Genomic DNA, 26,484 nt, shown 5'->3' on the forward strand with positions numbered 1-26,484 from the left:
CTGTATAGGACATGCATTTTTAACCGTCTATTTTAAATGTTATTAGCTGCCTTCAGCTGGACTTCAGACAGGAAAGGACGGGATAAAAATAAAAATCAATCAAACAAATGGCATTAACTCCCTACAGAGACTTGCACGAAGGTACCTTATACCAGGTAAGGCCATCAACACCACCACTGTCACTGTGGTGTCCAGTATATCCTAATCATAATTTTTTGCTGAATAAGTCCCAACTTAAGATTCATGGAGAGAGCAGTTATGAACTTTAAGGCCATATCCCATTGCATTGGCAAAACAGGGTGATCCAGCTCCTTATTCCATTCATTTCTGAGATTCTGCATATTATATTTATTAACTGAACCCCAAGCTGGTTTGCCAGCCGAGGAAGCCACCCCCCTAGTCCTGATCACTAGGTGGCTGCCAGCGACCCCCCTCCGGTCTGTAGCAGGTTTTATGACCATGAGAGGCAGGGCCTGCTTTACCAGGTTGATACTTACATGCACACTTTGTATGAGAGACCAATACAGCCCAGTGTAGAACAACCTACAGGTATTCTAATTTGAAAATTATACATCCTATACACATGCCTGGACTTGTATAAAATTATCTATCTATATATGGTAATGCATTTGTATATCACTTGTGTGTGCATTATATATATTTTTATTTGACCACTGATGAAGCCCTGAAGGCTGAAACGCATATGGTCAGTGTGGTTTAAAGCTATCAACCTTATGAGTTACTAGTATGCTTTGTTTTATCATTTTTAATCTTTTAAATCTGATTTAAGCACCTAAAAATAAAAATATTTTTCTATTATATAATTTTACCTTCTCCACCCAACCTTGGGTACCCAGCTTTCAGGGAGGGCATCTTGGCCATCTTCTGGGCATGGAGTAGGGTCACTGGGAGTGTGTCTGGGGGAGGTAGTTGTGAATTTCCTGTATTGTGCAGGGGGTTGGACTAGATGACCCTGGTGGTCCCTTCCAACTCTATGATTCTATGATTCCTCTGGGCCAGTGGGGGGGACACTGGCAGCCGCCCACCATAGGTGGAGAACACTTTCTTTAGTTCTGAGAGGACGTAAATCCCCGGTTTTTTTTTTTTAAGTTTCAGATTTTTCTGCAGACCTGGGGGTCCCCTAAGTCTGCAGAAAAAGCTGTTGGGGGGTTGTGGATTTAAGTATCTGCAGCCAGGGAGCACACTTGGGAATTAGTTATATAGACAGAGTTGGAAGGGGTCATACAGGCCATCTAGTCCAACCCCCTGCTCAATGCACGATGAGCCTAAAGCATCCCTGACAAGTGTTCATCCACCTGCTGCTTGAAGATTGCTAGAGAGGGACAGCTCTCTACCTCCTTAGGCAGCCAATTCCACTGCTGAATTACTCTTACTGTAAAATATGTTTTCCTAATTTCTAGCCGGTACCTCTCTGCCCATAATTTAAATCCATTATTGCAAGTCCTATCCTCTGCTTTCAGCAGGGACAGCTCCCTGTTCTCCTCTAAGTGACAGCCTTTCAAATACTTAAAGCGAGCAATCGTGTCCCCTCTCAACGTCCTCTTAGGAGCGGCAGCTTACAATGCACTATTTTCATTTCTGGTTTTTTGGGCTCTCAAAACGTAGCCCATCCAAGAAAAGCTGAACAAAAGATGAGTAGTAGTAGATTATATATTAAGTTCTCAGCCCAATAGCCCTTGGACAGCAAGAGAAAATCTTTGGGACGGAAGTCAGGATGGCCCCACAGACACTCCCAGGCTACAAAGCACCCATACACCCCTGGCCAAGCAGGGCCTGCCCACCTGGGCTGCATCACACACCTCCTCCTGCTTCAAAGGAATCCCATTGACCATAACAGGGAAAAGATTGTTTTGAGAAAAATGAGACAAGGAAGCCCACACGTATTATTCCTTTTCCAGGGCATTCACTTCGCTTTTAGTCACTGGCAGTAAAAGTGGGCCCCCAGAAATTTCAGGCGCCCTCCTCTCTTTCAGATTGGGGGTGGGGGGAGTGCACCACCAGCTCTGCCCCCCATCCCCCTGGGCATCAATCCAGCGCCCCCTCCTGATACACCAGATCCGGTGCCCACACCAAAAGCCCTTTAGCAGGCGGTCCCTTTAGCAGGGACCCACAGGGTGGGGGTTGCTCTCGGCTTGCAGGGAAACCCAAACCTCCCTCCTGCTCCTTGGTGGAAACCCAGCCCCAGTCGCCGGCAACCCTCCTTGGGAGTGGAGAAGGGACCCACTTGACCGCCTCCTTCCCGGCCCTGCCCTGCACGAGGGGCCCAGAAAGACCCCCCCCCTTCCCCTCCCAGGGCCGCCCAGCCCCAGGGAGCTTCTCCCTCCTGCCCCGCCGCTCTTTACCCTTCCAGGAATCCCCCACCCCGGTCCGATCCAGCCTCAGTCCTCCAGCTCCCCAAAGGCGGAAGTTGGGAGGACTTGAGTGTTTCTCTCCTCCCTGTGCATCCTGGCTAGGAAACGCAGCTCTTTGGTTTTAACCCTTTCTAGTCCTTGCATTAAAAAAAAAAAACCCCTCACTGTTTTAATGAATACAGCTTTTATTTATCAGCGACCCACAGCGCTAAACCCGTAGGCTCTGGTAAAGCCAGCCACAGACAGACCGCCGTTGCTTCGACCCTATGTATGAAAGTCCTCCAAAATGTCCTATCTTTGACAGCCTTGTTCAGATCTTGCAAATTGAAGGCAGTGGCTTCCTTTATTGAGTCAATCCATCTCTTGTTGGGTCTTCCTCTTTTCCTGCTGCCCTCAACTTTTCCTAGCATGACTGTCTTTTCCAGTGACTCTTGTCGTCTCATGACGTGACCAAAATACGACAGCCTCAGTTTAGTCATTTTAGCTTCTAGGGTCGGTTCAGGCTTGATTTGATCTAGAACCCACGGATTTGTTTTTTTGGCGGTCCGCGGAGTCTGTAACACTCTTCTCCAACACCACATTTCAAAGGAATCTATTTTCTTCCTATCCGCTTTCTTCACTGTCCAGCTTTCACACCCATTCATAGTAATAGGGACTACAATGGCATGAATTAATCTAGTTCTTGGGGGCCAGGGACATATCCTTACGCTTCAAAATCTTTTCTAGCTTATCCATAGGAGCCTACACAACACAAAACACTGTTGCTGTATGTAGGTTTTATTTTATTTGTTTTTTATCTTATATTGTGGAAATGTACATCCAGTGTTTTTTTCGTTTAAATTTTTTTTGGGGGGGGCCAAGAGAGTGGGGCCCTAAGCTATAGCTTGTTTAGCTTATACGTAAATCCGGCATCTTCCCGGGAGTCGCGCCTCTATGTGTGTGTTAAGTGCCGTCAAGTTGCTTCCGACTCATGGCAACCCTATAAATGAAAGTCCTCCAAAATGTCCTATCTTTGACAGCCTTGTTCAGATCTTGCAAACTGAAGGCTGTGGTTCACACCCTGCCTTTCTTCACCCCGCCCCACTCCCAATGCAGACCCAAAACATGTCACGGCAGTCTCCTTTCTGTCCTGTCCCCCACTTCATCCTCACAACAGCCCTGTGAGGTAGATTACGCAGAGAGAGTGTGACTGGCCCAAGGTCACAAAGCAAATTTCCGCGGCAGACTGGGGATTTGAACCTGGGTCAGGAACTGCAACCACTACACCGACACAGGCTCTGATAGATTATGGAAGCTGTAATATCTAATTTGTGCTGTAAGGGAGGGGCTATTTTCCACTCTCCCCCCCCCCCCCCGCAGTTCTACCTTCTTTCTCCCAGCTTCTCATGTTTCCACTGCAAATACCATACTGGAACTCATCTGGGCCAGAATGTTCTGATTCTGTTCATTTTGGGATCTGTAAATCCCATCATGAAACAGGCGGTCAGTTTTGAGTGCAGAAGGCCACAAAAAGAGTCTTAGCTTCCATTGCAAATATCAAGGAAGGAGGGGCTTTCAACGTTGACTGCGAGGTTTCAATTTTCTTCATTTTTCCCACCGCAACTCCAACAATCATTCTGATGCCAGGGGCCAGCTTTGAGGCTCTTTGCTGTATTTGCAGAGGAGTTAGGTCTGCCACAGTCAATCGTGCAAAGTGGGGGTGGGGAAGGGTCCAGAAATAACCTGGGCAATGTTCCTATTCCCTACATTTGGGGCAGGCCACTCATTATCATCCTGCTAGTGGCCAATACTGAGATTCCTACCTTTCTTGTCGGATGAGTAATGCCTATCACAGATGGATAGATGAATCCTTTTATTGTTATGGGCTAGAGGCGTGTCTGCTCATTCCACTGCTGATATTTAATGGTAGTTTGAACAGTGAATGAGCAGCTCTACCTAGAGTTGCCATCCTAGAATTACAAGTGTTCCCTGTACTACACTGATCTGTTCCCTGGGAGAAAATGGTTGTTTTATTAGAGGTATGGTATAATACCCTGCTGAAGTCCCTTTCCTCCCAAGGCTCTGCCCCTAAATCTCGAGAAGTTTCCCAACCTGAAGTTGACCCTAGCTCTGACTACTGTCATGCATCGATACTGCATGAAGTAACAGTGTCAGATAACATCTTTTTCTAGACAAAATTAGATATATGACAAATGCTGTACCCCTTTCTTCCCTGGGGGAACCAAAGTGCTTGTAGTGTTCTGTTCTCCATTTCATCCTTGCAACAACCCTCTGAGGTAGGCTAGGCTGAGAATGTGCGTCTGGGCAAAGTCAGCCAGCAACTTTCAGTGGCGAAGTGGGAATCTGAACCCTAATCTGCCAGTGGAGATGGTGATGGCAATAGGCGTAGACAGCTTTAAAAGTGGATAAATGGTAGGGTTGCCAAGCTCTAGGTGAGGCCTGGAGATCCCCCAGAATTACAACTGATCTTCAGACTAGACCAATTATTTCTCCTGGGGGAAATGGCTCCTTTGGAGGGTAGACTGTATGAAATTATACACCACTACAATCTCTCCCCTCCCTAAATCCTGCCATCCACAGGCTCCATCTCATAGAATTATGGAGTTGGAAGCCATATAGTTCAACCTCCTGCTTAATGCAGGATCAGCCGAGAGCATCCCTGACAAGTGTTTGTCCAGCCTGCTTAAAGACTGCCAGTGAGGGGGAGCTCACCACCTCCCTAGGTAGCTGATTCCACTGTTGAACAATTCTTACTGTAAAAAAAATGTTTCCTAATATACAGCCAGTACCCTTCCTTCCACAATTTAAACTCCTCCTATGACATCTTGCAATTTGGATGGACGAGCGCAAGCATTATCCCAGTTTTCAAAAAAGGAAGATGACCCACGAAACTACAGGCCAGTCAGTTTGACCTCTGTCCCAGGAAAGATACTGGAGCGGATATTAAAGATTGCAAGTTGTCATACTTCCACTGTACACAGCATTGGTCAGGCCGCACCTTGAGTATTGTGTGCTGTTCTGGAGGCCTCACTTCAAAAAGAATGTGGACAGAATGGAGAGGGGGAAAGGAGAGTGACGAGGATGATCGGGGCCTGGAGACCAAGCCCTATGGCCTATGAGGAAAGGCTGAGGGAGTTAAACATAAGAAAGGCCCTGCTGGATCAGACCAAGGCCCATCAAGTCCAGCAGTCTGTTCCCACAGTGGCCAACCAGGTGCCTCTAGAAAGTCCACAAACACCCAACAGTGGTTGTTGTAGGTTATCCGGGCTATGTGACTGTGTTCTTGGTATTTTCTTTCCTGATGTTTCGCCAGCAGCTGTGGCAGGCATCTTCAGAGGAGTAACACTGAAGGACAGTGTCCCAACAGTGGGCCTATGGCCTGTTTTCCCTCGCATTTGCACCTCACATATCTGAAGCTTTTCTTGTAAAGAGCTTCCCTGGCCAGCCTCAGATCACTTTGAGCTTTGGCCTCTCTGATGGCTACTGCAAATACTCTTCTTTAAAAGTATGTCTTTGCCTCCATTTCTTGAACATTTCTTTTTTCTCCCTTAGCTTATCATGGAGTTCTCTGTTCATCCACATTGACTTCTTGGATCCTCTACCATGTTTCCTCCTTGTTGGAATAATGAGGGTTTGAGCTTGCAAAAGCTCTTGTTTTAGGATAGCCCACCCTTCCCTTGCTCCTTTCCCTTCCAGCAGTCTTGCCCATGGAATGATTCTCATCATGCCTCTGAGTTTATTAAAATCTGCCCTACCAAAATCTAACAGACACATGTGGCTATGAGTTTCCTTGGTCCCCCACAACAAAAGGAATTCTAGGAGGACATGGTCACTTTCCCCTAAAATCCCCACCACCTTCACCTCATCTACCATCTCTTGCCTGTTGGTCAATATTAAGTTGAGTATGGCTCCAGGAATTTCCTAACCCGGTATTTACAACCCTAGCTTTGCTTCCTGAAAAATAGGTGCAGCAATACTGCATGAAGCAATAGCCTCTGAGATCATCCTTTCCTGGCAAATTGTAGGCAAGGGATCCCCAAGCATTTTAAACCTGTGGGCACCTTTGGAATTCTGACACAAGATGGTAGGTCAAACCACAAAGTGGCTGCTGCAGGAGGCACAGCCAACCACAGGTCGAGCTACCTGCACACAGGAAGCCTAATTGCACTGCTAGCCATTATACAGTTTTTATATTGAGCATATTTATTGATGTGAAATAAGATTCTAATTCTGACTAATGCTGTTCCCAAACTCTATGCTTTTGTTTTGATTTCCCCTGTGTGAATTCTCATGTGAACACTGAGACTGTCAGGCCCTTGCTGCTAGCAGGGGTAAAGGCTCTTGACATGAGCAGGCCATCTGGCTACACACCAAGTCCTTGGTTCCCATGCCTGTAAACTTTGTGTACAGTTTCACTCTTCCTTTCTCACAGCTGCGCTGGATGTTTAGTCTGCCTGCCCTGGGAATAGCTTGTCACGGGGATGCTTAACTGGGTTTACCATTGTAGTCTGTAATGCTTTTAAAACATGTAATCTATTTCCTCATTACCAACTTTACCTGAATGTAAGCAGTCAGCTCTTAATCTGTCTTTTTGCTCCTAATAAAGTATTACTCCTGTATTATTATTCCTGTAGCCAAAAGAAAAGAAAAACCTCGATGGATGTCTGAGGAAACTCTTAAAATTGCAGGAGATAGACAAGAAGCAAAAGTAGAAGGTGACAGAAATAGAATCAAAAGTCTAAGTGCAACGTTCCAGCGACTAGCACATAGAGACAAAGAGACCTATTATAATAACCAGTGTAAAGAAATAGAAGAGAACAACAAAAAAGGAAGAACAAGAGATCTGTTCCACAAGATCCAAGAAATCAAAGGTAAATTTAAAGCACAGTTAGGCATGCTGAAAGATCAGCATGGAAATACATTAACTGAACAGGACAAAATAAAGAAAAGGTGGGAACAATACACTGAAGAACTATACAGAAGAGATGAAAGGATAAAAGATTCTTTCCAAGAAGAAACTTTTGAAGAAGAACCTACAGTTTTAGAAAGTGAAGTGAAAGCTGCATTGAGAGCAATCGGGAGAAACAAATCACCAGGAGCAGATGGGATATCAATAGAGCTATTCCAAGCCACAGAAACGGAGTCCATCAAAATCTTGACAAGAATATGCCAACAGATATGGAAAACAAAACAATGGCCCACAGACTGGAAACGATCCATATACATTCCAATTCCCAAGAAAGGAGACATCAAAGATTGCAACAACTATCGGACCATTGCATTAATTTCTCATGCAAGTAAAGTGATGCTCAAAATCTTACAGCAAAGGCTGTTACCATATATGGAACGAGACATGCCTGATGTTCAAGCTGGTTTCAGAAAAGGAAGAGGCACTAGAGATCATATTGCAAATATACGCTGGTTACTGGAGCGTACGAGAGAATTTCAGAAGAAAATCTTTTTGTGTTTCATAGATTACAGCAAAGCTTTTGACTGTGTGGATCATGAAAAGCTATGGCTGGTTTTAAAGGAAATGGGTGTGCCACTACATCTGATCGTTTTGATGCGTAACCTGTACTCTGGACAAGAGGCCACAGTTAGAACAGAATATGGAGAAACGCAATGGTTTCCAATTGGCAAAGGTGTCAGACAAGGATGTATTTTATCTCCCTATCTCTTCAATCTATATGCAGAACATATAATTAGGAAAGCTGGATTAGATTTAGATGAAGGTGGAGTGAAAATTGGAGGGAGGAACATTAATAATTTGAGATATGCTGATGACACTACATTATTGGCAGAAAATAGTGAAGAGGGCAGCAGGAAAAGAGGAAGACCCAACAAGAGATGGATTGACTCAATAAAGGAAGCCACTGCCTTCAATTTGCAAGATCTGAGCAAGGCTGTCAAAGGTAGGACGTTTTGGAGGACTTTCATTCATAGGGTCGCCATGAGTCGGAAGCGACTTGACGGCACTTAACACACAAAGTATTACTGCTTCAGGACTACCTGCCTGGAAGAGTTTGCTTGTGGGATGCTAGGGACAGACATCTGAACCTGATAGAGACCTTTGTTCCTTCCCTTTTGGGTTGCTTTTTCTTCTTGGGCTGGGATTTCCTGGAATTCCCCACCTTGGCAAGGTGGGGTTATCATTCAACTGTGCAGTTTCCATCCTGCCTCTTTGGTCCATCTCAATTCCCAAACTTTCCTTTCAAGTAATTCTTTACTTTGTTCAATGTTAATGCCTGGAGTCCCCAATCATTTTCATTCTCCTGCACATCACCTGCTTGAAGAAAGGTAGAGAGATCCACTTAGCATCCCTGTGAGAAGCCAAGTCTGAAATCAGTGTCTCCTAACAGATCTGTGCATAGTTTGTTTCTTTGGTCAAAACCTGATTCCTGCCTCAAGCATGTGCGAGTAGTCACACCTTTTGCCCAGCCAGGCGCTACCAAGAAGCAACCCTTTACTGACCTGTGTAGTAAAAACTCTTATTTTAATGGTGTTTTTACAAAGGAAAAAAATGTCTTTTTTTAAGTCCAGGAAAGTCCACCATCTAACCCCAGGTCTTGTTGTTGCTACTTTGCAGAGATAGTAAAGCAGTCTCTGCACACTTACAGATAGGAACCAAAATAAGATTTTGGAAGTGGGATATAGACCATGATGGTCACATGGGAAACCTATTGTTTGTTATCATATAAATGGGAGGTTTCTATACCTCTCCTCCAAAATTATGAACTCAGAAATTTGATTATAGTAGTCTCACAATAACCAAAAAGCTGATCTTTGGCACAGACCCAAACCAAGATGTACCATTTACCAAAAAACGCTCAGATTTCTGTACCTATCCATTGTATTTCTTCCAAGAAGGTTGTTCCACCCAATATTTAATCCTTACAACAACCCTGCACAGTACATTACTTGGAAAATGTGACTGGCTGAAGGCCACTGAAATAAGCTTCCAGGCAAGCTTATCCACCCAGATCCACCCAGTCATAACCCAAAACTCTGGCTCTTGCTCTTTACTGACCCGCATCATGAAGGTGAGCAAAGTGGGTCTCGTTTGGTCCTGAGAATCAGTCGTGGCAGGAGGTACCTTCTCAAGCACCTGCAAGATGATTTTTATTTCTGCATGTTTAAATGCAATTTTAAAACACATGCCACACACTTCCACGGCACTAACCTTTAAAATGTTTAATTAAGCTCATCCCATAAACCCCCCATAAAACACAGAAAAGAAATCACAAGGTCTGAATTACTTGATAAAAATACTAATCTCTTTAATAATGTACAACCCTTTCTTAGCCGACTTTTGGATTCTCAAACTCATAAAGAAATAACTGAGGGTTGCCAACTACCTGGAGGGAAAGTGTCCTGTACCTTTAATGCAGGCTTTATAGGCAGCTCCCCATTTCCACACACTATGCCTCTATGAAAGGGGCAGGATTCTCCACCCCCACACACACCGTTAGCAACCCTAATGCAGTTATCTTTCTAAAATAAAGTGTTGAGAGAAAAAGAGAATTTTCTCAGTCTTCTCCCTAAAGGTACAACCACAATGGAGGAATTCAAGGGGAGTGAGGAGTCAGAGGTGGGGTCATTTCCTGCTCATGGAGTCTGAGGGGTGTGTGTGTTGAGAGCAGGAGGAGGGAATCCCTCCTGATTCTCTCTGGGAGAATTGGGGGGTGAGTGGTAAGGACAACTGAGATTGGGGAATTCATTTCCCACAACATTCACCTTGCAACTCCAAGGATACCTGCCCATTTCTACAATATTGTATGTTGTTGGGGAGACTGACTTCTTTGAACTTACTGAGTTGTTGGGTTGGGGGACACAACCTTTTCCTCTCAACCCCAATTAATCCTACTGCTAGAACTCTTTGGGACTCAAAGTGGTGAGACCTCAAAAAGCTCACAGCAGCCTGCAGGGGGGCAGGAAATTGCAGTTGGGGGATGCCTCTCTACAACTCCTTGTCTGATAAAACTATTTGTAAATTAGGGAAGCTGGCTGTTTACATGCTGCTTGACTCCCATAATAAACCAGGCTGTTGATATCTACCATCCTCATTTTGATTATCTCTACACAGGATTTTGAAAATAGAAATGTTTGTTACCAGTTTTCCAGATGTCAGAAAGAGTTTGCTTGGCAGATATCCTGAAGTATTGAGTTTCACAGATATGGGCAACCACTAAAAAGGCCCATCTTCATGTAACTACTTTCTAAGTCTCACACACCCGGCCTTTCGAAGAAGAGCCTCATCAGAAACAATTATAGGAAAGTTTTAGCATTCTGTGGATTCTCTGAGGAACATGGAACTTTGATCCCTCTTGCCACATATAGACAATTTATAAGGTTTCACCCTTGTGTACATTCCTCAGTGCTTAGAACAGACACGATAGTGTTGAATTTCCTTCCACCCTCAGAGCACATACTTGTTTTCTTCCCTGTGAGATCTGTTTGAGGCTTCAATCATGTCTAAAGCTCTTTCCACAATCTGAACATTTATACCATTTCTTCCTGGTTTGAATTTTTTTTATTTCTATGGTTATGGTAAGGTTTCTGTGCAGATGCAAACTCATTTCAAGAGTTTACATGGTTTTGACCATTTCTCTCATCTATTAGATGTGAAATAAGAGCAAACCTCTTTTCACAGCCTGTCATGTGCGTTCTTAGATGCTGCTGAAGATTGCCACGCTGACTGAATCACTTTCCACATGGTGAGTATTCAAAAGGTTTCTCCCCCGTGTGGATTTTTCGATGCTTTTGAAGATTGCAACTCCTATTGAATCTCTTTTCACATTCAGAGCATTCAAAAGGTTTCTCCCCTGTGTGGATTATCAGATGCTTTTGAAGATCAGAACTCCGACTGAATTTCTTTCCACACTCTGAGCATTCAAAAGGTTTCTCTCTGCTGTGTGATCTTTGATGCTGTTGGAGACTGAGATTCCAATGGAACGTCTTTCCACACTCTGAGCATTCAAAAGGTTTCTCCCCTGTGTGGATTATTTGATGCATTTGAAGACTGGAACTGCGACTGAATCTCTTTCCACACACTGAGCATTCAAAACGTTTTCCCCCTGTGTGAGTCCTTACATGCATTTGAAGATTACAACTCACAGAGAATTTCATTCCACATTCTGGGCATTCAAATGGTTTCTCACCTGTGTGGGTTCTTAGATGCTGTTGAAGACCAGAACTCCGACTGAATCTCTTTCCACACTCTGAGCATTCAAAAGGTTTTTCCCCTGTGTGGGTTCTTTGATGAATTTGAAGACTGGAATTCACAGTGAATTTCATTCCACACTCTGAGCATTCAAAAGGTTTCTCCCCTGTGTGGGTTCTTTGATGCTGTTGAAGACTAAAACTGCGACTGAATCTCTTTCCACACACTGAGCATTCAACAGGTTTCTCCAATGTGTGGGTTCTTAGATGCTGTTGAAGATGGCCACGCTGACTGAATCTCTTTCCACACTCTGAGCATTCGAAAGGTTTCTCTCCTGTGTGGGTTCTTATATGTTGTTGAAGACTGAGATTCCAATGGAACTTCTTTCCACATTCTGAGCATTCAAAAGGTTTCTCCCCTGTGTGGATTCTTAGATGCTGTTGAAGAGTGTCACTCCGACTGAATCTCTTTCCACACTCTGAGCATTCAAAGGGTTTTTCCTCTGTGTGTATTCTTTTGTGTACAAGGAGCCGTGATCTGTATTTGAAGTATTTTCCACACTGAAAGCATTTATGTGCTTTTATTATATTGTGCTTTGGAAAATGTACATTGCCCTTTCTTCCTTGAGAGAACGTGATTCCACTCTCTGATGAGATAAATGGCTTCATTCCTGAATGATTCCTTTGGTGTTGAACAAGGCCTGATTTCTGTGAGAAGCTCTTGCCAAAGTTTGAGTAGCTATACCTTTTTTCTCCGGTATGTGTTATTTGATGTTTAAGAAGCTCTGCTCTGCAAAGGAAGCTCTTTCTGCACTCCAAGCACTGATGGGTTTTCTCTCCACTGTACATTTGTAAATGGATATTACATTGGGTTTGATTTGAGAAGTTCAGAGAAGCACAGAGGCCTTCATTTCTTCTTTTTATGGTTGACTTTTCTTCTTGGACTGGAGTTTCACGGAAGCCCCCTCCTTGGCAAGGAATGGGCTTATCCCTTGTCTTCTCGGCGTGGCTTCCCTCCTCCATCTGTGGTCCATCTCCATCCCTGAAGCTTCCTTCGGCCTCTTCATTCTTGGTTTTTTCCAAAGAGAAGCCCTGAAATTCCCTGACTGTCTCCTCTACATCTGCTACTGGAATAAAGGGAGATCAAATCATCATCCACACAAGAAGCCAGGCCACAAATCAGGCATTCCTTATGAACGGGTGGGCATTTCCTCCATCAGAATTCCTTTCCCCACAAACTGAGCTGCTAGTCACACCTTATCCAATAGATCTGTTTTTTCTCTTCTGCCTCGCTGTTCACCCCCAACTCCAGGTCACTGATTAATAGGTTGAAAAGCACCGGTCCCAAACCAGATCACTGAGGGACCCCACTGCTCACATCCCTCCATTGGGAGAACTGACCACTGATTCCTACTTTCTGCTTCCTATTTTTCAGCCAGCTCTCAATTCATAAGATGACTTGTCCTCTTATCCCATGACTATGAAGTCATGGGGACGTTCTATTGGCCCCCTGCCCAAAAGGCTCAGGGTGATCTAGAGATGGAGAATGAAATCAGGGAAGCATGCAATGGTGATGAAGTAGTAATAATGAGAGATTTTAACTACCCTCATATTGACTGGATAAATGCATGCTCCAGTCAAGCCAAAGAGATAAAAATTTTAGACAGTCTCAATTACTGTGCCCTCGAATAGTTGGTCACAGACCCAACCAGAGGGGAGGTGATCCTGGACTTAATACTCTGTGGTGGTGCCAGCGACTTAGTGCGGGATGTGGATGTAGTTGAGCCAGCTGACAATAGTGACCACAATGGCATCAAATTTAATTTATATGTATGTGGGAAAGTGCCTGGGAAATCTTTGAGACTTTAAAAGAGGGAACTTCTCTAAAATGAGAAACCTGGTAAAGAGGAATTTGAGAAGAACAGTTAGGAGGGTTAAATCTCTGGAAAAGGTTTGGGGGTTACTCAAGTCCACATTACTAGAGGCTCAGCTAGATTGTATACCGCGGGTCAGGAAAGGTGGAAGTAAGTCCAAGAGGTCACCACTAACAGGTAAAGTGAAGGTGGCAATAAGTCCAAGAGGTCACCACTAACAGGTTAGTTGAAGGAAGCTATTAGAGAAAAAAAGGCTACAGAAACTGGAAGGATTGCCCAAACGAGGCAAACAAAAGCAAACACAAACTTGCACAAAGGAAATGCAAGCAAACAATTAGAGATGAAAAAAAGATTTTGAGGGACATATTGCTAAACACATCAAGACCAACAATAAGAAATTCTTTAAGTACATTAGGAGTAGTAAACCAGCTAGGGAAGCAGTTGGACTATTGGATGACAATGGGAGTAAAGAAATATTAACAGAGGATAAAGTGATTGCTGAGAAACTAAATGAATTCTTCTCATCTGTCTTCCTGAACAGAGGTTTTGGGGAGGGGAGAATGAGGAACTGGGGGAAATAGTGGTAACAAGGCAGGAAGTCCTAGAACGTCAAGACAAACTGCAAACTAACAAGTCACAGGGACCAGACAGTATTCACCCTAGAGTTCTTCAAGAACTCAAATGGGAAATCGAGGAACACCTAACAATGATATGTAAAATGTCCCTTAGAACAGCCTCTGTACCAGAGGACTGGAGAATGGCCAATGTAACACCCATTTATAAAAAAAGGTTTCGGGGGAATCCAGGAAATTACAGACCAGTTAGCTTAATGTCTGTTCCAGGTAAATTAATGGAAAGCATTATTAAAGATACAATTGTCAAGCATATAGAAGGGCAAGCCCTGCTGAACAAAACCCAACATGGCTTCTGTAGAGGTAGGTCCTGTCTCACTAATCTTTTAGTTTTTTTAAAGTGTCAATAAGCATGTGGACAGGAATGAGCCTGTGGACATTGTGTATTTGGATTTTCAAAAGGCTTTTGACAAAGTCCCCCACCAAGAACCGCTAAGCAAACTTCATAGTCATGTGGTAAGAAGACAAGTCCTCTTATGGATTGAGAGCTGGCTGAAAAATAGGAAGCAGAGAGTAGGAATCATAATTAGACAAGGAATAGAGAATAAAATTGCTGCTATCATACTGCCCTTGTACAAATCTATGGTGACACCACACTTGGAATACTTTGTACAGTTCTGGTCACCACACCTAGAAAAGGATATTGCAGAACTTGAGAAGGTGCAGAAAAGAACAATCAAAATGATCAGGGGACTGGAGCAACTGCTCTGTGAGGAGCTGTTAAAACGCTTAGGGCTGTTTAGTTTGGAAAGAAGGCGGTTAAGGGGAGACATGATAGAGGTCTATAAAATTATGCATGGTATGGAAAGAGAGGACAGGGAGAAGCTTTTCTCCCTCTCCCATAATACTAGAATGTGGGGTCATCTGCTGTAGCTGGAGGGTGAGAGATTCAAAACAGATAAAAGGAAGTATTTCTTCATACAACGAATAGTTAAATTGTGGAACTCCTTGCCCAAGGATATGATGATGGCTGCCAACTTGGAAGGCTTTAAGAGGGAAGTGGACGTTCATGGATGAGAGGGCTATTCATGGCTACTAGTCAAAATGGATACTAGTCATGATGCATACCTATTCTCTCCAGGATCAGAGGAATATGCCTATTATCTTGGGTGCTGTGGAACACAGGCAGGATTGTGCTGCTGCAGTCGTCTTGTTTGTGGGCTTCCTAGAAGCACCTGGTTGGTCACTGTGTGAACAGACTGCTGGACTTGATGGACCTTGGTCTGATCCAGCATGGCCTTTGGAGTGGTGGAGTCTGATCTGGAGAACCGGGTTTGATTCCCCACTCCTCCACATGAATGGCGGAGGCTAATCTGGTGAACTAGATTTGTTTCTCCACTCCTATGCACGAAGCTAGCTGGGTGACCTTGGGCAAGTCATGCTCTCTCAGCCTCACCCACCTCACAGGGTGTCTGTTGTGGGGAGGGGAAGGGAAGGCAATTGTAAGCCGGTTTGATTCTGCCTTAAGTGGTAGAGAAAGTCGGCATATAAAAACCAACTCTTCTTCTTCTTATGTTCTTATCCCAGTGGCAGTAATTCGTACCTTTGGCACCTATGAAAGATCCTTACCCAGAGAGGCCACGCTCCCATAGTTCTCCAGCATGACTTCCCTGTAGAGAGCTCTTTGGCCTGGATCCAGCAGGGCCCACTCTGACTTGGTGAAATACACGGCCACCTCCTCAAAGGAAGCTGGAGACTGAAAGAAAAAGCAGATTCCCTTGTCAGAGATCATGTCAGGCTGAGACAGCACTCTGGAAAGGAGCATTATGGGAGGATGCAGGATGTAGAGCCTGGCATGGGTAAAGGGAGTGGCCTACAGAGCATCTCTTGCTTGGACACCTCAGCAACAACTGCTGCAAGAAAAGCAGGTTGTCCCCCACTCATCTCCCCTACCTGGACTGGCGGTGAAGCAGCCATTTCTACTCCTCCGCAAAGATGGTGGCTCGACAGCATGCCTTCACTGCCTGCAAGGGAGACAAAATAGGTAGGAAGAATTTTAACCTCGACTTCCTGTTCTCTCTGCTTGAGGGAATCCTGCTTCATGCATACCCGGTTCCTAGGGTTGTGAATCCTTGCCCTGTGTACATTCAAGCAAATGCATAATGATTTTTGGTAAACTGTGGGAGAGGTGGCAGCCCCATGAGGTTATCAATGCTGCCAACACATTTCCAACTTCCAAGAGATCTGAAATGTGTCTAGTGAACTCTGGAGCTCAAAAACATTACGGCATCCTACCAGCATCAGACCAAAGGCCCAGGCACGCTATCCATCCATGGGCTGGGCCCTCCCGCATACTCTTGAGCCCGGGTTCGCAGGAGAAAGAGAGGGGATGGAAATGAAGTTGCACAATATGTTGCTTTCACATCCATTTGAAAACTCAGGCCTGACTTTAGTGCATGTGAAAACTCTAGGGTTATATGAATGGGATTCCAGAGTGCAGACATGCTGATCTCACATCCAGTCCTCACAACCTCACATCTACTCCATGCCCCACCCCCAAAGTCCATGGGGGTGCCAAGCCATGGCCTGGCTTCCATAGTCCACCATACGTTTTCAGGCTGTGACTCACCAGATGTCCCTGGAAAGACACTGAGAGAGACAAAAAGAGAGACACTGTCCTTCAGTGTTACTCCTCTGAAGATGCCTGCCACAGCTGCTGGCGAAACGTCAGGAAAGAAAATACCAAGACCACGGTTACACAGCCCAGATAACCTACAAGAACCAATCCCTGGAAAGCCTTTAAACAGGAGCACAGAAGCCAAATTTTTGGCTCATGCCTTGCATGAATCTGTCTAATTCCACTTAAAGTGTGTGGCCATCACTACATCCTATGGCCCTGAGACCCAGAACTCCACTCTGTGTTGTGTGCAGAAGTATTTCCTTTTTCTCCTGTCCTAAACCTTCTTCCTTTAATGGTACAACTTCTGTGTGCAAACCTGGTGGCCACCTACAAGAAATGTCTGACCTCTGTAATTGCCAACAAGGGTTTTGCCACCAAGTACTAAGTCGTCTTTTGCAAAGGGATCAAATACTTATTTCACTCATAATGCACATCAATCTCTGACTTTTGTCTTCTGGGTTTCTGGGGGTTTTCCTGTTGTTATTCTGTCTCTCACAGCTACAATAGACCTACCATTAAAATTATGGACTGGTCATTTCTTCGTCAGAGGGCAAACAGGCAAATTCAGCAGGGGATCAAATACTTTCCCCCCTCACTGTAGGTCGGGGGTTCTTAGTGAATACTACTATTTTAGGCTTATCATAGCTGATGGTTAAACCCACATTGCTACAATAATCTCCAAATGCTTTCAACAGACAACACAGTCCGACCAGGGCCTAACCCTTCTACTCAACAGCTTCACAATGTGGCCCAATCCCTTCCAGGCACAAGACCTACGTGAGAGGGAATCTTGGGCACGCTCCTGGACCTGCACCCTTTGCCCATCCTCTGGCGGAGATCCTTCTACCTCAGAGAAGTTAACTTCAGTCTTCATGGAGGGGCTCCACTTCTGAAAAAGCAGCAAGAGTGACGGGTAAGAGAAGGAACGGAACAGGCCAAGGAGATAAATCCTGCCCCACTCCCAGACTCCTCATCCCTGCATCAACCAACAGACCTGCTTCAACCACAGGAGGAAGAATCAGGGTTGGGTTTTCTTCCCAGTCCAGTGAATTCTCTAGAGGTAGAAATACCTGACAGAGAACTTAAGGATAAGGTCATTGCTTGAACTGAGTGAATGAAACCCCCTCACCTGTTCTGCCTGCCTCTTCTCCTCTGCCTGACTCAGGAGGAAACCTTCAGCTAGGGCCACCGCCTGGGAACTGGTCTCCGGCCCGCAGTCTCTGACCCAGCTCTCCATCTCCGGTGGCAGGATGGCCAGGAATTGTTCCAGGATCACCAGGTCCAGGATCTGCTTCTTGGAGTGCCTCTGTGGCTTCAGCCAGTGTTTGCAAAGTTTATGGAGCTGGCTGCAAACCTCTCGGGGCCCATCAGCCTCCTGGTAGCGGAAGTGACGGAAGCATTGATGATGTTCCTCTGAGATCACAGAGTCCTGATCCAGGACTTGTGGCACAGCTCTTTCCCAGAATTCAACAGCATTCCCAGCCTGGATGGGATGGGGGCCTTTCCTTGCTCTCTGGACTGTTCCAGGCCATTCTGGGTCTTCCTCTTCCATCTCGGTTCCCTTTTTTTGGGTGGTCTCTGACTGTGGAGAGATACCCTTAGTCAAGTGGAGAGGGAAAGATATCAAAAAAGAAGAGAGAACCCAAAAGAAAATGGAGCTACATCACCAACCTTCATCAAGAGACCCCTAAAGATTGCCCCAGTGGATCAAAGGAGCTTCCTTGTTGTAGATTGTGAATCAGGGTTAATGTTATTGTGCTATATTACATATCAGTTTTTTTAGATATGCTTGCTTGGTTCTTCAGGAAAGCAAACCATCTCTATTCGGCTCCTTAAAAATCTGTTGCGTATGAGAAAGCTTGGGGATCAACAGTCTGTCCTGGGGGCTACATCTCAAGGTCAACTGGAGCCCAGGACAAAATGACTGGGAAGGGCTTAACCACTGCAGAGATCTCCTCACTAGGCTGGAAGCGTCAGGCAATAGCTCTGTCCAAGCAGCCAGCAGAGGGGAGGGGGACAGGGGCATCAGGTCAGGCTGCTGGGAGGGGGAGTGATCCCATAGGGAAATTGCACATCAGGGCAGAAGCACCAGTCAAAATACTTGGAATGTAGGGCAGCCAATCGGCATGAATGATTCCTCGTATGTGATCACTCCTGGGCCTCCTGTTCGAGGGGCCCTACGAACACCACGGGTAAATTTTATTTTTATTTACAATTCAGATCCACTTTCTGCCCCCACCAAGGACTGCCAAGGTATCTAAGGTATTAAAACATACATAATAAATATCATCTTTTGAAACCAGTTAAAACCATAGACCCTACCGCACAAAAAACGAACACATGGTAACAGCACTCCTATCTTCCAAGATCTAAAACCTTATTCTCCAATGACCTATCTGTGTATAAATATTCCCTGGATCTAGCTGCAAAGCTTTTCCCTGCTGTTGCAGATCTGAAGATCTTTTTCTTCTGCCTCTTCTTGTCTTTTGCAATTCAGAAGCACACCCTTCCTTCCAACAGGAAAAGACTTTCCACTTTTAAACCCCCCGTCATCGCTCAGCCTCTCTTCCAAAAGGTTTGGTCAGTTTAACCCTTTTAGAGCTACAGACAAATGGCAAATGATTCTTGTCCTTTCCATGAGAAACAAATATCAGAAAATGGTACTGTTGGGTGGGTGGGGGGAAGAGATGAAAATTAAGGCAAACTAAAAGCAAACTCACCCTAAACACACTGAAGTAAGTCTAATCAGAATCCTCTTTGCGCCGATTCCATGGGGCTTACTCTCAAGAATGTGGTTTTAGGATTCAACTGAAAATCTGGGTTCTTGTAGCATCTTCCCAGTGTCTCAAAACAAAATGACTGTTGTCATTCTGCCATATTGGATAGGTTTGCCATCTTTGGCTTGGAAAATTCCAGATTTGCCCGCTTTTTCTGTGTTCAGAGGCTTTGTGGGTTTTTCCAGTGACTATATTCATGTGGAGGGAGGTTAAGGAATGGCATCCCATACATCACTATTTATACTTGCAGACAGTTTTACGCAGGGCTTTTTTTGTGGTGGTGGTACTCACAGCTACTGAGTACCAGCACCTTTTTGGAGGATGCTTTCCAAAGTCCTGAGAGAGGAATTGGTGGAAAGCAGTACAACTTTATATATGAGTATAGGCACTTTCCTCCTTAACAATAAAAGCACTGGTTTTAGGGCTTCTTCTTATGCATGGGGCACAATTTTGTGCAGTTTGGTTGAAGGAGAAACTGGCTGTACAGAGTTAGGTCAGGATCAAGAGGAACTCTTTTCTGTGGACTTAATGAGCTGGAAAAGGTGTGGGCATCTGCCTGCCTGCTCCCTGTATTCCCTGTGGATCCCTTCTCAGAAGCAGGGTGCTGGTGACACTAGATTAATAGACAGCTAGGGAGACTCTTTTCTGTGGAAATTTGGCTCTCTCGGCCCTCTGTTGGCATGCCTATTAAATTCCATGCACATTCAGAGCTTTCCCCCCTAGTTTTTTCAGGCTCTAAAAGCTGCCTTCCTTTTTTTAGTAGTGTTTATTGGCCAATGTTGCAGAAGTGTAAAATTAAATAAAGTTATCCGGACAAACATACCTCTTGCCAGTAGATGGCATTGTAGGATAACATTTTTAAAAACCAGCTGCCTAAAAAAGGGTGAATTTCCACCGGGCAATAAGGTTTTGGAGCATCCACATGACCTCATCCCTAGATTGGCCACCTTCTGTGCCCTCCCCTTTACTGTGATGTTTTCTAAATTTGAAATGTTTTGGGAAAGCACATTTTCCTCACTGTGTGGGCAAGAAGATGCAGTTTTGCAAGTCTTGCCCAAATTGGGGCTGTGCTCCTTGCCACCGCTGCAGCTGCCATTCTGCCCATCTCTACCCTAAAGCTTTTTAAAACCAGCACTCACTGAAATAGTGCTACGACTGTAAGCGTTGACATTACTTAACCATCCCAGATTTTAAGCGGCTAGATCTCACAGAGGAGTCCACATCTTCACTCTCTGCTGCCACCACCACCAGGCTAACAGTGAGAGCTGCGCATGCCTGACAGATGGGTCTCCATTGCAGGCCTTTAATAAACTTTTCTCCAAATTAAAAACCACTTACCCACTCCAAACTACCTTGGAACCAAGGAACCCTCGGGAATCCAACTGGATAGAAACATTCCCAAGTCTGCACGTCCTGCCTGCTTTGACTGGTACCTTAATATGCATGATCTGAATATCTCCTTCATAGGTGTTGTCAGAGATGCAAACACAGAGACCAATTTCAGAAAAGAAATCCTTCAGCTGTATAAACAGTCATTGGTTACAAAAGGAAATGAATGCAGCGGATAGCAAAATAAATACAGAACTTCTGAGCAAAGGGGGGGGGAAATGGGGATGGAAACGGCAGCCTCTCTCCTTAGATCTAAATGTATATCCCTGTAACGTTAAGGAGACAGGCAGAATTATCTTCATGGTTCGCTGCTCAGGCTCCCTTCAGATCTTTCATCCGCCTTGATACTGATGTGGTAAACGGGGGTTCGTGGGGGGAGAGAGAGACCGGAGATCGTTATTTCAAGAAAACAGTTTATTTGCAGCTGCTGACTCAGAGGCCCTAATGGGCAGAAATCTCTGAGCCCCGATTGTACTGAGGGAGAGATATTTATCCAAATTCAAGATATGACAACCCATCAACATTCAGGGTAGGCTGATAGCACTCCAGACATCGAGGCAGCAGCAGAGTAACAGTTTCACCCACTTCTATCCAGTTTCTCCTATCATTGTTTATAGTTCACTCTGACTCTCCATGACTCTTAACCCACTTCCTTAGCACACAGACATACACACAGAGAGATATCCTGCCCAGCAACAAGCTATTCCCTTGCTGTCCTAATACATTTCAATACATTTACAGAAAGTAGAAGAGATTATTACCAATTGCTAAATCAGTGGATCTTCCATAGTCAGGGGAAGTCTACCTTGCTGTCTCAATACCCATCATCTCTAATAGCTGCAGACGAACCTATGGCCCAGGATTTCTCCTAAATCCCCTTTAAAGCCATTTCAAGTCGAGGCTGGCACACCTTGTGGCCCTGAAGTCCATATATAATGTACGCGGAGGATTCAGCAGTGGGCATTTCCTTGGGGCACACGGCCTCCCTGAGGACTGGCAGCTTGGGAAGTGGCAGCTTTGCCTTCCAAGGAGCTCGCCCAGCTGCAAGCACCAAGTTCGCCTTGCAATGCATTTTGCGGGAGGCTCGCTCTGCCCCCCTGCCGGTTGCCTCTTGCTTGCAACCTCTCTGGCCACCCCCCACCCACCCCCCAGCACTGCGACCCTTCGCCTCTCCGCTTCGGGGCTCCCTTGCGCAAATCCCCACCAAACCCCCCCGTTTCAGACGTAGGCTCCTCCACTGCTAGGCACGTGTGGGCAGAAGAGGGAGAAAGTGACCCTTTCCTCCCTGCTTGTCTGGCTAGCCGCTTTTCTCCCTCCCAGGCAGATGCTGCCCTCTCCTCTATGGGGCTGCAACACCTACTCACCAGGAGGCAAGGATGGGAGGGGGGAAATGTGCTGGAGACAGATCAAAAGCAGTGGTGTCGCCTCCAGGGGAGTGACACGCCTTCCTGAGAGCAAGCGGGGAGTTTATTTCCGGGGACAGGGCAAGCCCTGGGAAAGGGGAGGATCCCAATTCAGCCTCCTGTCTAGGAAACCGGGCTCTGTCCCTTCCCCTCCCACAAGTGCTAGAAACTCCCAGAGGGGCGCTGGGCCTGCACTTGAGGTCATGGTTTTGTTCTCCATGGGGCAATAGAAGGTTATCAATACATGTTTTTTTTTTAAAGCATGATCTAACAATGTATAACCACCTCCCCAGACTGAGTTTTACGGTTTTTAAAGACCCTCATGCATACAGAGATACATTTCTTCTAAATGTAGAAAAGGGCAAGAGGCCGGTAGCACCTTGAAGACTAACAAAAATATTTTCTGGTAGGGTAGGAGCCGAAGAAGTGAGCTGTGGCTCACGAAAGCTCGTGCCCTACCAGACAATATTTTTGTTAGTCTTTAAGGTGCTACCGGACTCTTGCTCTTTTCTGTGGCTCATGAAAGCTCCTACCCTACCAGAAAATATTTTTGTAAATCTTTAAGGTGCTACTGGACTCTTGCTCTTTTCTTTTTCTTTTCTTTTTTTTAAATTTTTTATTGGTTTTTTTATAATAAATCAGAAAAAAAAGAAAAGAAAAAAAATACAAAATATATAAAAAAGAAAAAGAGAATAATACATGCCATTATAGAGCGTACAGTTCCATTAATACATTATTATTCATCTAAAGATATATATTGCGCCCTAATTCAAGCTCCCACCCCCCACCATAGTGCCCATCACCCATGGACTTCCGATGGAGTGTCTTGACAATAAAGAAAAATCACATTATTTTACATTAGTTGAAATCACAGTATACTATAATTCGTTAACTATACTTTTAAATTCTGTTTTTGCCAATTTATCCCAATATGCAGCGGCCTTTAACCATGTAGTTTTAAATTCATCCATGTCTTTACCATGTAAAGATACTGTAATTTTGGCCATCCGCATATACATCCATAATTTTTCTCTCCACTCTTTAATTGAAGGTTTATTTGTTTGCTTCCATTTTTTAGCAATAACAATCCTTGCTGCTGCAAAACTATATTTTTGTAAATCTTTAAGGTGCTACTGGACTCTTGCTCTTTTCTGAAGAAGGGAGCTGTGGCTCATGAAAGCTCCTACCCTACCAGAAAATATTTTTGTTAGTCTTTAAGGTGCTACTGGACTCTGGCCCTTTTCTACTACTGCAGACAGACTAACACGGCGGCCCACTGTGGATTTCTTCTAAATGAAATGCTGCAATGAAAGCAGACCTTTCTTGGGGACACCAATAAAGATACTGTCTCCATTTTTGAAACGACGCTATTTTAGATATTGATACCCCCATGCCCCCCCTCCGATATGAACCCAAATCAACTTAGAAGCATAGAGTTGGAAGGGACCATCAGGGTCATCTAGTCCAACCCCCTGCACAACGCAGGAAATCCACAACTACCTTCCCCCCCACATCCCCAGTGACCCCTGCTCTATTCCCAGAGGAAAGCAAAAAACCTCGAGGATCCCTGGCCAATCTGGCCTGTAGAAAAATTGCTTCCTGACCCCAAAGTGGCCATCAGCATTTTCCTTGCTCTCCCTCTCATGATATAGCTACGTTCACAGCATTGCTAACAGATGACCATCAGCCTCTGTTTAAAAACCTCGGCCCCCCATTCCCCATTTTATCCTCACAACCACCACCATGCAAGGTTGGTTAGGCTGAGAGACAAATCTCTGAGGTAAATTGAAGGAGGGGAACTACCCCCCCCCCTGAAATCAGCAACACCACAGATGAAAATGCTGACCTTAAACCCCTTGGAGACATTTTATTCTCCCCAAAATATCTGGGAGTCACAGGGAGGGTGGGGCTGGCAGCTCATCAAGAGAAAAATCGAGTAGAGGGAAAATACTATAATCATTGACTTTATATAAGATGATTTTTTTTCTTTAATCCCCTTTTCTCTTTTTTTCCTTTTAAATTTACACATGTATTTTGAGATGAATATAGGGAGGGAAATGGGATTTCTCTTCTTTTTTCTTTTATTCTTTTTCTTTCTTTTCTTTCTTTTTCTCTCCTTGGTATTATTAATATTGAATATATTGGATAAGGGGAAATTACAAATATAATAGGGTGACTTATAGATGAATTAGAATGCATGGATGCAAAGGAGATCTTGGATATTTTAGAGAGGGAGGAAGACGGTGGGGAAGTCAAATATTTTTGATTGTATTTTGAAGACACACATCTAATAATTTTATGAATTTTTAATGATTATTTTTATGGATATAGAGGGTGTATGTCTAAATCTAATGTTGGTTATTATTGAAAAATAATAAAAATATATTTAAAAAAGAAAAAAGAAAAATCGCCTGTCCCTTGGAATAGAGCAGGGGTGGGGAACGTCAGCCCCGGGGGCCATTTAAGGCCCACGCACTCATTTGGTCTGGCCCTTCGTGGGTCCTGGCAGATCTCTAGCTCAGAAGGATCTAAGACTGGCGATCTGCCCCCTCCCGTGGACAGGAATATCCTCTATTCAAGGCGGATGTGAGTTTGTTTTGCCGAGAAAAGGAACCTTCCCCCCCCCCTTGCAGAAGAGTCCTTAGCTATGGAGCTGCTAGGACCACCCAAGAAACTGTGTTAACCCTTTCCCACCCAGGCCGTGGAGAAACATATTCCCTCTGTACTACAAGAGGGCTGGGGGCGGAAGTGGGGACAATGGAGGGGTTAAAGGGGGCAGGGCCAGAATGCGCTAGGGGATGAGTTCTTAGCCAGTGTGTCCTCCTTTCATCCCTGCAGGCGGAGGGAGCAGGCTGTAGAATCCGGCCCCGACCATGCAGAGCAGGAGCAACTCCGGCGTGTGGCTGGACGGCTACGCCCGGTTGGTGCAACAGACCATTCTGTGCCACCAGGTAGGCGAGTGTGCCACCAGTTGGATGCCTGCCTGCTTGCCTGTGCTGGGGGGGGGTCATTTGGAGCAGCTGCTATCTGGGCATTAGTCGGCTAATTTCTAAGTTGATAATTTTGTATGGCCCGCGAATGATGTTATAAATATCCAAATGGCCCTTGGCAGAAAAAAAGGTTCCCCACCCCTGGAATAGAGGCTTAACGGGAGGAAATGGGCAGCTGATGGTTCTGCTGACCAGGAGGTGTATTACCGGCTGACAATTGTACAAATCAAAGGGATTTTGAAGGGACAGTTTAAAAGTCGACAACTCCTAATCAGGGGAAAGAGGAAGGCTTGTGTGTGTGTAGGGGTTGTGTTTCACCATGTCCATCTCCTCCCAAGTCTAAGGTCACCCCACCCAGCCAAGGACAATAACAGTCTCTGCCTCCTTTGCAGCAAAGCATCCTGCGGTGGGGGAGAGAAATCAGACTCTTCAGGAGCAAATCCTAAAAAATCCTTCTGTAGAACTCATTTGGAGACCAAGGGGCAAAGCCCTGACAAGCTCATAACATCATAGAATCATAGAGTTGGAAGGGTCACCAGGGTCATCTAGTCCAACCCCTGCATAATGCAGGAAATTCACAACTACCTCCCCCATACATACCCAGTGACCCCTACTCCATGCCCAGAAGATGGCCAAGATGCCCTCCCTCTCATGATCTGCCTAAGGTCATAGAATCAGCACTGCTGACAGATGGCTATCCGGCCTCTGCTTAAAAACTAGGGTTGTCAGGTCCTCCCTCTCCTCCAGCAGGTGGTTTTTGGGACAGAGGTAGGGAAAGATCGTGTGGGCGTGTGGCTGCGCCTACACGCATCACTTCCGGTTTACAACGGGAAGTGCATCATAAAGGGGCTGTTACCACTCAAACTAAGAGTGGTAGGTAACAGGACCTTTGCGATGCGGCACTTCCAGGTGTAAACTCCCAGTTTGAGTGGTTAACGGCCCCTTGCGATGCATTTACACCTGGAAATGCTGCATCGCAAGGGGACTTTTACCACTCAAACTGGGTGAGTGGTAAATGGCCCTTGCGATGCGGAGCTTCTGGTTTACAACCAAAAATGACGTGGTGCGGTGAACAGGCGTGCATGCATGCGTTGCCCACCGACCTTCAGCTGGTGGGTGGGCAGCCAGGTGGATTGGCAGGGGTTTGCCCGCTACCACCTGGCACTTGGCAACCCTGTTAAAAACCTCCAGGGAAGGAGCGCTTACCACCTCCTGAGGAAGCCTGTTCCACTGAGGAACCGCTGTTAGAAAATTCTTCCTAATGTCTA

At 45.2% G+C, this 26,484-nt stretch overlaps 1 protein-coding gene across 1 annotated transcript; it reads right to left on the reverse strand.

The window, feature by feature from the left end:
- Positions 1 to 11,072: 11,072 nt before the first annotated feature.
- LOC130490375 (zinc finger protein 135-like) lies at positions 11,073 to 18,209 on the reverse strand. The gene is made up of 4 exons (XM_056864238.1): positions 18,012 to 18,209; positions 17,435 to 17,546; positions 15,931 to 16,001; positions 11,073 to 12,092 (listed from the first exon to the last, which is right to left on the reverse strand). Exons 1-4 carry the CDS (start codon positions 18,207 to 18,209, stop codon positions 11,073 to 11,075), a joined length of 1,401 nt encoding a protein of 466 aa, XP_056720216.1.
- Positions 18,210 to 26,484: the final 8,275 nt, after the last annotated feature.

This window comes from Euleptes europaea, chromosome 1, assembly GCF_029931775.1.
Source record: "Euleptes europaea isolate rEulEur1 chromosome 1, rEulEur1.hap1, whole genome shotgun sequence".
NCBI lineage: Eukaryota > Metazoa > Chordata > Lepidosauria > Squamata > Sphaerodactylidae > Euleptes > Euleptes europaea.

Bases quoted from the DNA above. Each gene is read 5' to 3' on its own strand.
- LOC130490375 (XM_056864238.1), bottom strand. From the start codon at position 18,209: ATGGAAGAGGAAGACCCAGAATGGCCTGGAACAGTCCAGAGAGCAAGG. The intron at 17,547-18,011 runs GTTTGCAGCCAG...CTGCTTTTTCAG, and splicing joins AGGCTGATGGGCCCCGAGAG to AAGTGGAGCCCCTCCATGAA. The intron at 12,093-15,930 runs GTAGGGGAGATG...AAATGCTTTCAG, and splicing joins CTGCTTCACCGCCAGTCCAG to TGTGGAAAATACTTCAAATA.